Here is an 18,139-nt window from a genome sequence, read left to right as displayed (position 1 = left end):
TGAGTTTCTGCCATGAAAGGAGCAGGGAGTTCTGCCAGCACTGCCAACTCAGATGAGCCTGTGGGAATGCATGAGAGTCTTGCTGACCTGGTGCAGAGATCTCTGGGCACACTTTGCACGGCGCAGCTGCGGAGCAGAGCTCTAGGTTTCTGTTCCAGATGGTCAGGGTGAGTTCACAAGCACAGTCATTCCTGCTTCTCTTTACCAGCATATGTCTGGTGGTTTCCTAAGAGAAGACACAAGCCTCAGTGCAGTCTCCTCCATGTGAGCAGGACGCACACAGCCACAGCTCTGTCAAGGTAAGCCCTTTTCCTCTGGCTAGAGCCAAAGCCATGTCCTCTTACTGCAGCCTTCGTGCAGTATGGGGTCAGACTTGATGGATCCTGGCGAAAACAAGAGGCTGACCCCAGTGCTGATGGCAAAAATACCTGGCAAGGGCAGAAGGGAGGCAGGAGGGCAGGATGCTGGGGTCTCTGCAGGTGACATTCAGTATTCCCCAGACTGAAAGCAGTCCTCTCCCCTGCAGCATCCTGTGTCAGCCACAGCCACCACCTGTGCAGCTTCGGTGTTTTTCAACCTGCTGCTTTGCTGACTAACACCTCTGCTTTCTCCCTAGCTCATTCATCTTTTAGACTGTTTCCTGAGCTTTGAGGTGGTGTCTTCTATTGCTTTCCTTTCCAGCAGGACACTGTTACTCATGTCTCAGCTGTTCTCCTGCCATTTTTTACTTTTCGTCATGTGTGATTATCTTCCTCCTAAATGTCACAAGCCAGTAATGGTGCCTTTGACCCTAAAGTTATGCCAGGTCTGTATCTTTGACACTGCTGGGCATATTGGTTTAATTCTTTATGACAGGAAGAAAGTACAGAGTACTTTTTCTCTAGAGTTTTTTCTCCTTTTCTTCAAATCATGGATATGATTACTCCAAGTGTGACTAGTTTTTTATCCTAGAGAAAGGAATTGTCAACTCTGAATTTTTTTTTGGTTTTTTGGCATGTGTTCTTGCTCCTTAATACATACAGATGTTGCCCCTCTTCCAGCAATGGCAAGATGGTTTTGGGTCATGAATAACAGAATCTACCAAGCCTTCCCTTGTGTGCCCTCCACACTTGCTTCTTAGTGAATATTACTGCTGAATATTTCAGGCTGGCCTGAAATTACATTTTTTATGAGTTAAATATGAGGAAAACAGGAAAGCTTTTGGTGCAATATGTTTAAATTTATAAAACCGTTGTTCTTACGGTGCTACCAGTGTTCCTGTTCTTAAAATTAGCTCTGTAATAGCAAATGCATGTTATTGCATGGTTTAATAGTGTCTGTTGTGATGGCCAGACTATCACTCTTTGGACTGATCACACATGCTGCTCTTTTCCTCCCTCCTCTGCACAAATAACAGTATTGGCACACATTGGAGAGTCCTGTGTAATCAGGGGACAAAAGCTACACCACTGTCCTGGTGTGCTTTCCTCACAGCAGAAAGATATTACCAAGAGCCTGGGAAATGCCTGACTTAGTCACTCAGCCTCGTTACCCTTTACTGTCCCACACTGCACCCAGGAGCTGTGACAATCTCCACCACCCACAGGCACCAGCAGCTGAGACAAGTCTTCTCTGGAAGCTTGGGTCTGACATTGTGCCTGTAAGTGGCCCACAAAGCATGCAGAAGGGAGAGCTGGTGTTTCACAGGGGCTGCTCCAAACACCACGAGGAGCAGCTTCTGGTCTAAGTCCTGTGACCTCCTCCATGCATGTTATAACAGTGTACAACCAGCTCAGTGATCAGCAACTGCCTGGCAAGCATGGTCAAGAGCCACCTGCCCCAGCCTGAACATTCCAAAACATCTGTTTTCACGGGGTGAGGCAGAGGCATGGAAGGCTGAACATGGAGCTCCCTCATCCTACACCCTGCTACTTTGTGCCAGCTTCACTGCTGTCTTCTTGGGTTATTTCAGCTCCTTGTTCCTGCTCCTAGCTCCTCCTGCCTTCACACTGTGTGTGCCAAATCCCTCCATAGTGCTGCTCATTCCCCTCTTGTGCAAGTGAGTGTGCACGGGCTCCTTGAAGCCCCTTTAAAGGTATGTCTAGGTGAGTTGATGGAGCCTCCCTCAGTACCAACCTTGCAATCTAGAGACCTGCCCAGACTTGTGTCTGGGCATGAGATATGGCAGGGTGAGCCCCTGCCCTGTATAGGAGCCAGATAACTTCCAGACAACCCAGAAGACCTCCCTGCCTGTGTTCTGAGGATTAGTGCTGTTGCCCTGACCCTGGAACCATCTGAGGAAAGGATGGAAGCTGAGCACAGCAGTGTGCTTGACTGTCTCCAATACGCAGTTTGGCTTGGCCCTTCAATACCTTGACGCTGATGCCTCCTCACTGCACAAGTCTAAGTCCACAAACCCCACTATGACCTTTTAGATACGAGGTTTGTGAGTTTTTATAAACACTCCCACCCTTTTCTCATGTAAGAAAGCACAGCAGTACAGTAATAAATGTTGTGTGGGTGTTTGGACCTGAATTCATCACCTCCTCTCACCACATCCTTCTGTTGGCACAGTAATTCTGATACAGTGGTGACGTCAATCTCCATTTATTGCTGTGTATTCCAACACAGCACAGTCCTTGTAGCCCCAAAGCACAAGCAGGCTTTGCTCTTACTCAGTGCTAAGGAGACCCACCTGCTGCCCAGCTCCACAGGTGGGGTCTGCTCTTAATGATTTAGCAAGGCTGGTCATGGAAGTGTTGGAGGGCTGAAATGCACAGAACAGGGCAGGTAATGTCCATGTTTCCGCCAATTTTTCCTGCTGCCAGTCTGTTCCTGCTTGATATTGCAACTTCACTGCAAATCTTTCTTATGGCTGATGTGGCCCTTGTGCCCTTGTCATTGCTCTCAGCCTCTGGATAGTCAGAGCATCCCTTTGTCCCCCTGTTGCTTCAGCTTGGTGATAAGACCACAGTGTGCATTGATAATTAGTTTCTTTCAAGAAGAAATCTTGTTTGGGCATATAACGGGTAGACTGTGTCTTCCACTCTTTTTTTGCGAGGGTCCAAAAATTCATTTTCTCATCCTTGGAAATACCATCATTTTTTCCCTTTCTTTTTGGGTTTTTTTGTTTGTTTGTTTGTTTGCTTGGCTTTTCGTTGTTTGGGGTTTGTTTGCTTGTTTGTTTGTTTGTTTGTTTTTGTGTTTTGTTGTCATTGTGAGGGTTGCTTTGTTTTTTAAGTACATGCATTTCCTGGAAACACTTCAAACTGTGAGCTTAGACTGCATCTATGTTTGGCAGCTTATAGAATCATATTTCCTGATCCTTAACAAAAATAACCTTCATAAATGTCTGTCTACATTGGCCCCATTTCCTGTTCTCTGGAATATTAAAAATTTGTAGCATCATTTACATGTGTGTATTATGAAGGGGTACTCAGCTTTATTGCTGTAGTCTCATAAGGACACTACAGAGTTTGCAGAAGTGGTTCTTGGCAGCTGTACAATGTCTGGCATTTAATAAGAAGTGTCTGTGTTTCAAGGATGCATGGAGCTGATTCAGAGTCCCCATTTCACACACCAAAAAAATGAAATGAGGCAGTAGAAAGAACATTTCTAATGCCAGACTGAGAATAAGTTCCTGTCTCTGGTCATTCTTTCCTCTAGGTGAACAATCACATACTGACAGATGGAAGCAAATGGGAAGGGTGTAACAAATGGAGGGATGTAGGAAAGGTGTGGGTCCCAACAATAGACTGGGAATGAAGCTTGCAGGGGGCCTGACTGGAGCATGCTCCTGAATTAAGGCTGCTATACATCTCCATTGAAATCATCAAAGACCAAAAGACCCTTTTGCAGAGCAGCAGTTTTCCCAACTCTTCTGCACATGTCTTGTCTGTCCATGTCTTGTCACAACAATCTGGAGCACAGCCAGGAGGTCAGACACTTTCAGCAGTGCTGAAACTGTCTCTGGTGCTCTTAGAGGTCACAGTCCTTTCCTACCACACCACAGCAGGGAAAGAGAAGGAGATAAATGTTGAACTAATCTGTGGGCACTAGCAAGGGCAAGAGATGGGACAATGGCATCCCAACTGAGGAAGTATTGTCTCTCCGTTTCAGATATTTCAGCAGATCCTACTGGATTTCTTATTTTTGCTACTGTGCTCTTCTTCTAGATGACAAGGCTGTAGCTAACCTTTTCCCATCGTGTAATGGCAACTTCTGGTAACTCTGTAAGACATCTGCCCATTGAGCTGCTTGAGCTTCTTGCTTTGACTTTATCCTGTTCAGTCCTGCCTGTCCCTCCAGGTTGATGGTACCATTCTCTGAGCAGAGAAAGGAAAGTAGGGGAGGCCTTTGAAAGAAACCACTGTCTAACAGGAAAAAAAAGCAAAGACTTTCCTTGCACAGCTCTGTTCATTTAGGCAGGAGTGAGCATAAAAGCAGGGAGCTACTGAAATATCATGAATACAAAGCATCAGAGGCCCTGCCAGTTTGATTCTGAAATAAGTGGTGGGTCAGTAGACCTCTCTAAGGGTCCAGCTCCTTCCTTCCTTCCTGACAGCAAGTTGCCTTTCTTTGTTTTTCATGGTGGCCAAGAGTGTGGAGTGGGACAGTCACAATACAAACTGATGCTGAGAAGGGCTCAGGGTGCAGCCAGCCTTACCATGAAGTCAAGGGAGCAGGTTTCACATGGCAGAATAACAGCAAGCCTTCCTCAAAGGAATGAGGATTTGGAGAAGAGCAGTGGAAGAAGGGTGAGATCACAAGGTGGAGTTAGACAGTGGACTGTATCTTGGTGACTAGGAACTGCACCATCAGAAATAGTGGGAATGACAAGAGTTATTAGACAGAGAAAACTTGGAGAGCTTGGACCAGAGGGGTCAAGACGAGGTGTTTACTCAAGGCAGCGTGTGTGCAGAAAGAAGGGCTGGGCTCTGAAGGTAGGGAGTTTGCCCTGGCACTGGCACTGGTGAGGGAGGACAGCAGGGCGCTGGGGCTGCTTGCTGAGCTGCAAGGAGCTCCGTGGGCAGGGTTTGTTTGGCAGGAAAGAAGGGGCATAGCTGCATGATTGCTTCCACAGCAGGGTGTGACACAGTGTCTCTGGCACCTCTGGAGTGAGTCTTGCTGCTCTCACCTGGCACCAACATCCTGAGAGCTGTGAGCTCACATGGGGCTGCAGGGGCTTTCTGGTGGCTGCTAAATTTGTTTTGCTTTCATTATTTGAGTAAACCTGGGAAATTTTTAAACACCACAGATGTTCCCCAAGTCTTAAAGGCTTCATGGGTTTGTCTCTGTTGAGTGATTGCCTGGCTATTTTTTGCTCGTGGTAGAAGCAGCACAGACACCCCAGGACCTGGATACCTGCAACCCCCCATGTGAGCACAGGCTGAGGGACAAACAGATTGAGACTATCTCTGCTGACAAGGACGTGGGGCAGTGGTGGATAACAAGCTGGCCATAAGCAGGGCACATATACGTGGTAGCCCAGAAACCCCTGTGTGCTGGGGTTCTTCCCCAGCAGCGTGGGCAGCTGAGGGGATCCTCCCCCTCTATTCCGCTCTCGTGAGACCCCACCTGGTGTTCTGCCTCCATGTCTGGGACCCCCAATGTGACAAGTGTGGAGCTGCTGTAGTGAGTCCAGAGGAGGCCACAGAGGCTTTGAGGGCTGGAGCACCTCTGCTGTGTATGGCAGGCTGAGAGAATTGGGTTTGTTCAGCCTGGAGAAGAGCAGGCTTCAAGGAGACCTGCTGCAACCTTACTGCATGGCCTTCAGTCCCTTCCTGTTGTCTCTGCATCCTTGCAACTTGCTTTCAATGAAACTAGGTCCCCAAAATAGTACACTTTGTTTCTCCCAAGTTTTGTCCCATTTAAGAATAGCTTAAGAAAATGGTGCTGAAGTCTGTACCAGGTATCAACAGCCAATACTCTGCAGGGAGTACATTTTAAGTCTTTCTGTGCACATCCATGTGTTTCTATAAATGTTTAAATGCTGTGAAAACTCAGCCCTAAATGCATTATATGACTTGAGGGCTTTTTCTTGGAAGAGGGACTCTGGGTTGAACAGTCATTGGTATGTGATGCCATTTCCTCTGTTTTATACATCCTGCTATCATCTTCTCTGAAGACTTTCTTGTATGTTCTTTTCACTAAACCATCAGGACAGCCTCTCCCTGCAGTCAGTACTGTGCATTGCTGTCCTGGATGCTATGAGGGAGGCTGGGTTTTTTCTTTTTTTTTTTTCTCTAGTCTGCATTTCTGGAGTCCCTTAACTAGATATTTCATGCTTATTTAACTATGGGTAGGCCAAATCAATGGGTTCCCACAATTTTTTCTCACACAGACCCACGATGGCATTCAGACTTCATTGGGCTAATTCACTGCATAGCTGTTAAATCTGCAGCAATGTGGCACTTCTAGCTGCAAGATACTAATGGAGAAAAAATAGGTTAACAATTAACCAAAGAGTCTTCCTTGTTGCCTGGATAGCCAAGCTGCAGTCACTTCACTGCTTTCTCTGTGCACATGCCAGCAAGGAGCAAAGATTTCACTGACCTTGCTTACAGCAAGTTGCCAGGCTGTTGGTCATCTCCCCCTTAGCCCATGGAATAGAAACATGCAGGAGAGCTGAAATTAGTCATCTAAATAAAGCACCTTACTTTTGGATGTTTAAAAAAAAACAAGATTAATTCTACCTCCACCTTAATCAAGCGGATGTCTGAGCAGTGTTTTAAATTGGTTGTGGGAGTTGTTTGCGGTAGTTGTTTTGTTTTGTTTTTTTCTTCCCCAGGACATCCAGTGAGAACCACTATGAGGAACAAACGATGGCTCCAGAATATTTTCTTCTGCCTTTTATTCCAGTACAGTAAGTCCTCAGATATTCCTTTCAGGTTGTACACCCACAGGATTTATATTAGTGACCTTGTGTGCGCAGCTCTGCTGAGATGAGCCTGGCAGTGGGGACAGCAAGACAAGGTCCCAGGGAGAGAGCTGCCTGCAGTGCTGTATGGGCACAGGCAGTGGCAGAGCTCAGCCAGGCTGGGCACTGCTCTGGGAGTAGCCCCAGGGACAGCCTGCAGAGGAAGTGCCTGCCTTGCACTGAAATGCCTCCTGGCGACATCAGAGCAGGATTTCCCCCACCAAAAATAGCCTTTGCTACAGGAAAGGTTCCAGTGGTCAAGAGCAGGATATCCCCAGGGCTGCTGCTGGCTGGTCAGCCAGGGGCAGTGGAGTGAACTGCTCCTAGGCTGAGTCCCTCTGCTTAGGACCGGACTGTGCACACAGTCTCCCCTCCTTTTTTGCTGGTTCCTACCCACACTGCAAACTCCAGCTGACTCAGAGCTGACTTTCTAAACAGATCAGCTGGACAGAAAAAGGCAGTGACAAGCATGTCTGTAGGGAACCATGCAAGTTTAGTACCTTACCTGCTGCTTGTAGGCAGAGCACTGGACCTGCCCCAAACCTAAATAAGGAGAAAAGATGCAATCAGAATTATATTTTCCTGTCATAAGAGACCACTGTGATGTCTGGTCTGAATTTTGTGTGATGCAAGTCAGGGAATTACCATGTACTAATTTCATTTTGGATCAGTCTAGATCTTACTGTTAGAAGTATTTGAGTTTTGTTTCTGAAGTTGCCAAGGACAGACATTTCATCCTAGATCTAACTAACTGATTTTAGGACACTTAATTATTTCTTTCCCAGTAAAAAGCTGTCCTCTTAATTTTGTTAATATATTCTTGCCCAAAGATACCCTTGCAACTTACCAGCTACCTAGGAATAGTAGTCTCTTTGACTAATTAACATAGTAGCATGGAAGAAGAGTAATTACTACTGCTTAATAGCCTATTAATACTTGCTGTCCTTTCTAAAGGAATGCAAGAGATTTCTAACCCCATTTTTTTCTAGGAGAATAAAGTTAGGCTAGAAGAGAAAAAAGTATGTTGGTCAGGATTCTGAACTAAACAGTGCTTGGTCCAGGACCCTCAGAAGAGTCTATTGAGGGCTCAAAATAAAATATGAAAACTTAATGAAGATTTTAGGACATAATTTTGAAGTCAGTGTGAAATTAAAAAGTCAAAATAAGGGTTTAAAAAAATCCTATGTACATCCTTGGGACCAGTCTGTCGCATACATCCCCAAATTTCTTCTACCAGTACCTAAATCTTTGGATTAAGGGAGATCTTGTATGCAAATCTGAGTGCTGCCCAGAGCTCATACAGGGAGAGTAGTGTGTGCTCTGATATGTGATGATCAGGAAGTAAATGTGATGGGTAATTCCAACAGGGAAAGGTTAGACTTTGTTTTCCTGGGAGCTCACCCCACCCTAGCAGGAGGCTGCTCCCTGGGCTGGACACACCTGCTGTGCACTCTGGCTGTACCTGCAGACAGCTCCTTTTGTGCGCAGCCATCTGATCTGCAGGGGGGAACAGATGATTCTGCTCCATCATTGCACACACTGTCTGCATTCCACGCTGGTTCTCTGCCTACAGCTTCAGCTCTAGGACTGGGCACTGGGGCTGTTGGGCACATCACCTTAGCAAGCAACACTCTGGACATAAAACATGCTGCAACAGGGAAGGAGGAAGCAGGGAGTGCAGCTTCTGTAACCAAGAAAGCAGCAGAACGACAAAGGGAAGTGAGCTCATAGCATAGTTAGCATCAAAGGGTTTGTTTGCCTGCTGGCTGTGCAATAGTGTGTTACAGGAGGCTGGGGCAGCCTTTATGGCAGGGGAGGGCCCATGCTTGATTTAAGCATGGATGTAACAACCCTGAGTCTTTTCCTACATGATGACAATTTTACTCCCATGGAAAAGGAGTGATACTTTCCAATCAGAAATGAATGGCCACTGCAGCAGGCGTGGCTTGAACCAGCATGGCATGCTGCATCTCCTCCAGGCCTTTCCTCATTCAGCCATTCCCAGGGTGATGGTGGTGGCTCTTGGCAGCCCAGTGACAGACATTTCTCATTGTGCTACTATCTTACCTGCCTTGAAATCCAGGGAGAGAAGTGTGTTATGTACAGGAAAATTGTACTTTTATCGAACATATACTGGATTCTGCTCTGTGAGCAGAGATCCTGCAGAACAAGTACAAGAGTATAAATGCTGTTTTGCCACCACTTTCAAAAAATTACTTGATTTTCCTTATGACCAGTGTAAGTTCTACAATTGCCTCTCAAATCCTCTTGAGAAGTCTGTAATTAATAAATTGTGCTTATCAGAATGTTTTATAGAAATTACAGTAACTACAAACTTGCAATATTTTTTTTCCCAAATTTCATGAAAAACATACTTCAAGGCTCTGGAGCTGGACATAGAAAGAATTGATGCTACAGATACCAGGTTTTAGAACACAGAAAATAGAATGGCAAAGAAAAAATTACTTAAATTCCACTTTAAAAAAATTTATAAAGTGCTATGTAGATGTGCAATGAAAACTAGACTAGCAAAGAACAGTATTCAGTTTAGAAAGTGGTATCATGGAAATGTTTGAATATGCTACTGCTTCTTATTCAGTTTCATGCCTCTTCTATATGCCATGTAATCAAAGACTCTTACAGAAATATGTGACTCTGCTGTAGTGATTGTATAAGAGGGGACAGGGATAAGTCTGAAAATTCAGTCACGATTTGGGCATTTCCTGATTTTGGCTGCCGCAGCATTTTTAATAGATTTTTATTTGACACTTATCTTACTGTCAATGGCTTGTCTCCCTGTAGAGCTGGAACACATTTACCCCCCAAAACTGGGGACTTTCAGCAGGAGGGAGGACAGCTGCCAGACGCTGCTCTGCTCTCTGCAGATCTTGCGGGACCCCTGAGGAGTGCACGTGTTGATACAAAGTTCGTGCTTTATCACAGAAGCTGATGTGATGTTTTCTCTTCCCAAACCTACAGCCATGTGTTGCGAGGGCCTCACCTGTTTCGTGGACTATGTCCAGACCCTGTCGTGTATCCTGCGAGAGGAGCTGGGTGCTGGTTCCTACAGTCTCACTGCGACGTGGTGAGTCCGGTGGGACGAGCAGAGCCCAGCTGGCAGGAGCCTCTGCCGCTCGTGCCTTCCTCACGCAGAAATCCTGCTTTTCTGCCGTGCTGCTGCTTCGCTTTGCACTCCGGTTACAAACTGACTTCCTCCCTAGCAAGAGAGCCCTGTTCCTGTCTCTGCTGACTGTTTCTTGCTGCTGCCTGCTCTGCTGACCCCAGTTTCCTCAGCACTGTCTCTGCTGCCCGGGAGCACCTTGCCTGCTCTGAAAGGCGACCTGGACCTGCCTCGGCAGGGCTCGTGCGCTGTCCACTCTTGGGCTGGGCAGTCCTGAGCAGAACCTTTCCTTTCCAGAAACACTTTCCTGTTTCTCTCAAAGATGCTAAGCTGAGTAAGTAGGAGGGGAAAAAAGAAATCTGTTGAAATGCAAAGATTATTTTTTATTTGAACATGTTGGTTTATTCATTTTCTGTGCCTGGTGGTTTAACGACAAATTAATGCAACTACAGCATGTGACACATGCAGACTTGTTCGTTTTGACATTTTTAGGGCTTCTGAGGAAGATCCAGAAAATATTGTGGCTGCCTGCAGCCTCCTGCAATTGTCAAGGAATACCAGTCACACACAATACACGTGCACTGTGGACATGACTGAATTCCTGGCAGATACCAAAATCCAGGTGGATGTTACAGAGGCTGATAGGCAGCACGTGCTTTCCAAAGACTTCTATTTGATAAAAAACAGTAAGTATAAAAATGGTGAATTTGATAAATACTGTTTGACTTTATGTGCTAGGATAGTCTGGGCAAGCTGTGTGGGGCTATATTTGCTGTACACTCATCTACATAAAGCACTGGGCTCTTATTATTGCTATTATGCTTCAGGCTGAGCCTAGAGCTGGCTTGGTCCATGCTTTTTGTGGGGAAGTTCCTTCTCCTCGTGAAGCAGTAGGTGATAAATATCCAGTTTAGACCAGTCTCATACCTTTTTGGCTGGATTCTAAAGGGAAAAGGGGAACTGCTTTGTCACAAATGTTGCAGACCACAAAATTCTTAAGATGTTTTAGGCTGAAAGGGACCTTAAAGACCATTCAGCTCCAACTCCCTGCCATGGGCAGGGGCACCTTCCACTAGACCGTGCTGCTCCAAGCCCCATCCAACCTGGTCTTGGACACTTCCAGGGATGGGGCCACCACAGTTTCTCTGAGCAGCCTGTGCTGGTTCCTCACCACCCTCACAGACAAGAATTTCTCCCTGATATCCCATCTAACCCTGTCCTCTGCCAATGTGAAGCCATTCCCCCTTGTTCTATCATTGCATGCCTTTGTCAAAACATGACATTATTTTGGGCAGCACAGGGTGTCCCAGATATACTGGCTGTGGCAGTTCCCCTTTCTGGGGCAATTCCTAATCGTTTCTCCTGCATGACACAAGGACTGAATGCAGTTGTGTAGCTGACTTGGTGGAATGTTGGTATGTTCTGGGTTGTGTAGCAAACTGTGAAGAAAAAGAGTGGTTAGCCAGGTGGATGGGAACCACGCAGACATAGGAAAAGGATTTTTCTGTCTGGCTTCTTTTGAAATTAAACTTTACTTGAGAAGTGTCATCTTTCTGACAAATACCTTAACATTTCAGGAAGCCTACTTGCTCCCACTGACAGACTAGAGATTGGGTAGTGGTGCTTTGCACATCTCCTAGAGGTCCTTATCCAAAGGCATCCTAGCTCAGTACAGGCCCTGCAGACTGCTGGAATTTTGCGATACTGCTTTTCAATACATGAACCCTCCCTGCAGGGATACAAAAGCTTGCTTTTTGGGCAGTTGGGACATGGAATTGCAGTGGGTTTATGCAGTGTCCCTAGCCTCAGCTTTTCCTCTTTACTCTGTTATATTTAGGGGGTATTTCTCCAATTTTGTGAGTGATCATGACTACACAGAGTTCTTTCGTGTCATGATAAGAACAAGGTGCTCTACATTTCACATAATCTCCCAGGAGTTTATTAGTCCTGTGTACTGTCTTTCCTCCTCCATAGGCAATGAGGAGGTTCAGACACAAGCAGAAAATATATTTGGAGAAACGTGGTCCTGGCTTTATTATGCCCCTCACATGTGAGGCTCCGTGCATGGCTGAGGGCAGGAATGCTGTGGGTGTTCTCTAGTGTAGAAAGCCCCACCACTTCCAGGGCAGATTTGTTCCCTGCTCACTCTGCATTGTTGATACCATGTTGATACCATCTCTTAAGTGTAGAAATCTTATGAAAGGTAACACCATCCTGTCTTCCAGTAAAACCACAGCCTCCATTCAACCTGACCGCTTTGTTCTCAGAGGGTTACAACATTTCTTGGGAAACCATCTACCAGAACTCTTCCTTCTACTTTTTGAATGAGGAGCTGGAATATCAGCTGCGTTACAAAAGAAGAACTGACACCTGGGAGGTAAGTGAGATGTCAGTTTACCATCAAGTAGGGTGTACCAGAAAAGAGGAGGCCAGCCCAACCAGGACAGTAGCACTGGTGGGAAAGAAGGGTTTTCATGGTTTAGAAAAAATGTCTCTCTGCTTGACTGGACTGAAAATAGGCAAACTCAAAAATTAATTGAGAATCAGAAGCTCTCAAGTGAGCAGTATTAGATCCTGTGAGGAAGGCTGAAAATTCATTTGATTTTCATGCTGTCCTGCCTGGAAGGCTCCCCCAGGATTGCATGCAGCTACTGACCAGTCAGAGCATGGCCTTGCAGAAGCAACATGGAAGCAGAAGGGGTTAATTTGCAGCATCCTCAGTGTGCAGCAGTGTGAGCCAGGTAAGAGCAGCTGCCCTAGTGCTTGGTGTTTAATCGTTCACAGGCTCAGAAGACTAAAGCTGTTCCTGAGGACAAACGGACATTGCTGATCCTGCCCTGGGAGCTCCAAGCAGACACTGAGTACGAGTTCCAAGTGAGAGCCAGGCCCCGGGAGGGCAGTGGCTATGAAGGCTTTTGGAGTGAATGGAGCTCTCCGCTGTCACTGAAAATCAGCCCTGCAGGTACTTGCTGCCAGAGCTCCCTGCCCTTTCAATTAGCTCAGTATTAGAGAATGCTTTCAGAAATGTAATAAAATCTAATTAATTAGAAGAAATCTTAAACAGTCCAGTAAAGACAGGTATGGTTATCTTCCTTACTAGTTATGTGAACCCCAAGCCTGGGCTGTCAGTATTGATGTTTTCACTGTGTGGCTAAAGAAGAGTGTTTGGTGGGGCTGGCTGTACATTTGGACGCCACTTACAAAAGTGCAGCCTCTAGCTTCCTTTCCAGTGTCAAATGTCCAGGGTCCCACTTGCAGCTTTCAGAAATGGGGGAGATGATCTCTGCTGGGTCTTAGTGTAGTCTTCATCTGAGGGGAGCTCTCAAACCTGAGTTCTATGTCTGGAGTCTGATGCTTGGTCATGCTGGGCATGGGTGTTTTGTTTGGTAGCCACCACGCTGCAGGGAGTTCACAGCACTTTATACAGTATACTGATGCTTGTCATGGTGGAACAGAAGCTGTGAAAATAAGGAGCCTTTGCTGCAACAGAGCAAGTGCAAAATGACTGTGGTCAATGGCAGCAGTTGTGCTGAGCTTCCCTGCTCTCACTGATCTGCAGCTCCAGCTGAAAGATTTAAGGCTTTACCTGGTGCAGCGGCAGCAGGGCCAGGCTCCTTTTGCTAAGGGATATCTGAGTTCTGGATCTCTAAGGTGCTCCTTTTCATCACAGGTGGAGAGCAGCCACCTAGCAGTCATCTTCTCAACACCTCTGTCTCTAATCAGCTGCACTCCTTCACTTCACAGATCATCTGTGGAGGTCTTTCTAAACCAGGAGGCAGAAATACCAGTGTTTTTTGTGCCAAGGAGCTGTCCTGCCCTAGCTATGTTGACTCTCTGTCTGTGGTGCAGCCAGGTCATAGGGTAGCTGATGTACTGCTCCTTTCATCTCTGAGTACCCTCAATCAGACCTGCCTGGAGTACTGTACCTGTGTTACAGCCTCAGTATCCCAATGAGGCAATCTGGTATAGAAATAAAGGGTGCCTCATAGAATCATTTAGGTGGAAAAGACCTCCAAGATCATCAGGTCCAACATTTGACCGATGGACACTTTATGAACTAAGTGCTATGTTCAGTCTCTCGAACACCTCCAACGATAGTGACTCCACCACCTCCTTGGGCAGCCCATTCTAATGCTTGGCAACACTTTCCATTCCAAACTCATTTTTGTCCTCACCATCTCCTGTTTATTGGTCTGGGTATAAATGCAAAGTGAGCCTGAATGACCAGGTCTATTTCTCCAGCAGTGACACAGACAGCAGGCATGGAATGGCTGTTACTGTTTGGTATTGTCGTGGCAATTGTGGCCTCAATCACAACATTTCTGGCCAAACAGCAGAGGTAAGAATGCTTCAGGAGGCAGGAGTCAATGCTTTTATTCTATCTGGTTAAAGATGGGGTGTTCACATGCAGCCTTCTTTGAGACTTCTGTGTCTATGAGTGAGCGGCTATGGGCCTGAGGGACAGCCAAGAATGGTCACTGGCTGATGTACTGCCCCAAGTGACCTGCTTTTCTGTGGGACTCTGCTGCCATTCAGCTGGCTGGGACAAGATGGTGGCACATGAAGCAAGGGCCACACAGACTCCTGAGCCATTCTTCTGGTCTTATCTGTGCTCTGCAGTTGCCAGGCAGAGCAGCAGCCAGAGCTAGCTGTCCCTTTCCAAAGCTGACATAGGTCCCTCAATGCTGCTGGAGGCCTCTGTCCTTCTTGGAGGATTCTCATGCCCTTGGAAAGATATGGGCTGTCATGAGGAGGGCTGGGCTGGTGCAGCAATAGGACTGGCATAGCCCAGGTCCACAGCAGAACTGCACAGGGAAGAGTTCTGGCCTGCAGACCACAGACCAGCCCAACGTCAGTGAAAATGCATTTCTAGCACTTGGTGCTTTTCTGGGAAGGAAAAAACTGGAACCTCTTACCTTAGTGTGAATGTGTGTGTGCAAGTGCTGAGCCTCACCTCCAGTGAGGTTCACCAGAAAGGCATTAGATGGCTCTGGCAGCAGAAGACATCCTTGGAACCTCAGCCACTTGCTAACTCAAGGCTGGACAAGTGACTCCAGTTGGTTGAAATGGATGTGGAGGTATCTTGCTTTGCATCTGTAATGTGTGCTTAACCCCAAAGCCTTTCTCTTTTCTTTTCCAGCTTGTGGAAGAAGATGGCTTGCATCCCAGACCCTGCTCCCTTTTTCAAACCTCTTTACATGGGTCATAATGGAGATTTTAAGGTATAAATGGGCTACACAAGTGAGTGGAGCACATGACAGACTAAAAGGCCATCATGCTATCCTGAGCAAAGGATTCTCATTAGGGCAGTAGAAGGGGAAATCTATCTCAAAGGAATGCCAAATGTCTCCAGACATAAGAACCAGAGCTTTCCAGTATCTGTTCAGTGCCATGAAGGCCCTTATGTTGCATCTATACCCCTTATTCTCTGTAAGTGCTGTCTCAATGTGTGAACTGAGTTCATGTGAATTCTGAAGCCTGGGATCCTGACAGGACTGTCGGAGAAAACTGCAAAGCCATGCAAACTTCTCAGAACTAATTATTTTTGATTGCTTCTGTTAGTTTCCCTGCAGTTGCCTGTGTATCATAATAATAGCATCCTCCTGTTATAGTGGAGGAGTCAGTAACTTTAGAGTTTGATTTTTGCCTCTAAAAGTATGAGAAATTTGGTTATTTTTGTGGAACCTCAAACCTTGTGATGCTAACCTGTCTCTCCCTGTGTTTCCTTTTCTGCAGAAGTGGGTTGGTGCATCCCATATGAAAATGACCTTTGATTACTTTGAATGGGGAATAGTCCTTCCAGAAGTCCTAGAAGTTTACACCATGCATCCTTCCAACAGCACCCCACAGGAAGAGCTGCATGAGCTGAGAAAGAATCTTTCTTGCAAGCCCTGTGCCTCTTGCCTGAGTGGGCCAGGTCAGAGCAGCCGGTCCCTGTGGTGTAGTGTGAACAGCAGTGGTGGCACTGAGGACCAGTCCTATGGGCACTTGTCAATTGATACAGTGACTGTGGCTGATGAATTCACATCTTGTAACTGCCAGTGCTGCAGCTGTGCCCATGTGGGCGGGGAACACGAGCACACCAACAAGGAGGGTGGTCGTGCTGGACAACCCACTTACCCCAAGGTTAACATCGATGAGGAAGACAGAAAGATGTGCAGTGACTTGCATTTGGCTGATCTGAGTGCACAGGACAAAATACTTGCTTCAGGTTCTGTGTCCACAGACCTCCTGAGGAGCACAAGTGTCCCAGTCAACCAGCAAGGAGAAAGGAGAGTGGAAGGAGGGGTGGGGAGCATTCTAGAAGCCCTTTGCTTGCAGCCTTATCAGTGGGATTCGGAAAATCCAAGTTCACTACCTTCTCCTGATGGTGAAAGTGTTTCTTACAGTGAAGGCTCCTGTGACTTCTTCTCTCACAATATCAGGCCTGGTGACAGTTGTCCTTTGATATGTGTAGATTTGGACACTATTGACAGTGGCTTTGTGGACTCAGACTGTGGAAGTCCAGTTGACTCTGAATTTGGGCAAAACAGTCAGACCATTTGTGGAAACATCCCTCTTGAGCAGGAGGGGCAAGACTTTCCCCGGAGCTACGTCAAGCAGTGGGTCTCCTGTCGCCCTGAGAGCCCTGTCAGTGGGACACAGACAAACCAAGGACTTTGATGTCGCCTGGATGAGTGTGGGGCGTTTTCAATAGTGTGCCAGGAGCAAAATGTTAGCAAAATTCGGAAGAGAAGCGAAGGTTTTTTTTGTGTGAGCTCTATTGCATAAACTGACACCTGTTAGATCCACAGAAATATGCCTGTTTCTATTCCCACTTATCCTATTAATGTCTCAAATTTGTTGTCATTGATTGTTCCTGAATTTTGTTGGGTTTTGGGGTTTTTTAGAATCATAGATCAACCCTCCCTTGATATCAGAAAAATGTCAGAAAAAACCTGTACCTTGAAAATTATCCTTAGGTTTACATAGATATGCAAAATCTTTTGCAGCAACCTTATAAAGAGTACAGAACTGTAAGTTATTTTCCCTGATATTCTCACATGACTTGGTAGTTTGGCTGTACATAGAACCTTAGAATCATAACCCCTTGGCAAGCATGTTTGCTACATAAAAGTTCCCCTACTCTTTTCAAACAACATGTGATGTTACTTTTCCTTCTACTGGCTTTGGCTCTTTAAACTCAACTGTACTAGTTTGTTAGTTACAGAGGGTTCCAGACCTGTCCATGGGGATCAAAACTAATTCTTATGTAATCATCACAGAAATGTGTGTACAGAGACTAAGCACAACTCAGGTTTCAGAAAGACTTTCCAGGTGGAGTCCGCAAATGAAATGTCTTCAAAATACATTTAATTCTAAACAACCTGTCACTACTGAGCTTTTCTATTGAGTCAGACTCCCTCCCTGCACTTTTCAAGCATATTAATTGAGCAGCTTTTAGAATTTTGCCATAGTTATGAAAAAGTTGTCCTACCTGGATATGCCTGCCACTTCTGCCTTGGACTTGCTCTGCTGCAGTTAACAGGTCAGCAGCACAAATTTTGAGCAATTTCTGCTAGCTAATAAAGCCAAATATGAAACTGCATGGTAATCTTGAATCTGTTTTTCTCTCTGAAATCTCTGTTTCTATGATTTGTTCAGAATAATTGTCTTTAAAAGTCACTGTAATACTGAAATTAAATGTGAAGACCTTTGTCTTACATAGGTATAGTGCTACTAACACATAGGCTGCTTGGCTCCAGAAGGTCATACCTTGAGAGGACCTTTGTGGTAAATGATGCATGTGTCCAGTGTAGAAATAATCTGTTGTTGCTGTGATACCAATAAACTCCCTTCCCTCACCTTCTTTTCTTACCTGAGACTACAGGCAATCCCACAGCTCCCTAAATAGGACAGAGCCCCGTAGTAAAGAGAAGCTGTTTTTTTCATTGGGGCTGTACTGCATTGCATCCACATCCTCCAGTTTGACTGTTCCAATCAGCCCCGTGGTATTTGCTATATTCATTTTGGACTACATGACTTCATTTTGCCCATGTTGTTATTACTGCTCTAAGATACATTGCCTTCTTTGGTTTCTTCCCCCCTCATTTTTCATTTTTCTTGTCATCTGCTGTGGT

At 45.9% G+C, this 18,139-nt stretch overlaps 1 protein-coding gene across 4 annotated transcripts; it reads left to right on the top strand.

The window, feature by feature from the left end:
* Nucleotides 1–213: 213 nt before the first annotated feature.
* Nucleotides 214–17,854, top strand: IL21R (interleukin 21 receptor). 4 transcript variants are annotated; one of them, XM_079320549.1, is made up of 9 exons: nt 214–299; nt 6,770–6,844; nt 9,878–9,983; nt 10,512–10,705; nt 12,245–12,396; nt 12,804–12,981; nt 14,262–14,358; nt 15,160–15,241; nt 15,756–17,854. In XM_079320549.1, the coding sequence occupies exons 2-9, from the start codon at nt 6,790–6,792 to the stop codon at nt 16,680–16,682; spliced, it is 1,791 nt and encodes a 596-aa protein (XP_079176675.1). In that variant the 5' UTR covers nt 214–299; nt 6,770–6,789; the 3' UTR covers nt 16,683–17,854. The 4 variants fall into 4 exon arrangements, with proteins under 4 accessions (XP_079176675.1, XP_079176677.1, XP_079176676.1 ...); XM_079320551.1 differs by lacking the exon at nt 214–299 and adding an exon at nt 2,595–2,769 and having other exon boundaries at nt 12,287–12,396; XM_079320550.1 differs by lacking the exon at nt 214–299 and adding an exon at nt 2,595–2,769 and having other exon boundaries at nt 14,265–14,358.
* Nucleotides 17,855–18,139: the final 285 nt, after the last annotated feature.

This window comes from Erithacus rubecula (assembly GCF_903797595.1).
Source record: "Erithacus rubecula genome assembly, chromosome: 17".
Taxonomy (NCBI): Eukaryota; Metazoa; Chordata; class Aves; order Passeriformes; family Muscicapidae; genus Erithacus; species Erithacus rubecula.
Note: the sequence above shows the minus strand (reverse complement) of the source record. Positions and strands in the feature narration are given on the sequence as shown.

Coding starts and splice junctions, on each gene's coding strand:
- IL21R (XM_079320549.1), top strand. CDS start 6,790: ATGAGGAACAAACGATGGCTCCAGAATATTTTCTTCTGCCTTTTATTC. Junction 6,845..9,877: donor CTGCCTTTTATTCCAGTACA/GTAAGTCCTCAG, acceptor CCAAACCTACAG/CCATGTGTTGCGAGGGCCTC. Junction 9,984..10,511: donor TACAGTCTCACTGCGACGTG/GTGAGTCCGGTG, acceptor TGACATTTTTAG/GGCTTCTGAGGAAGATCCAG.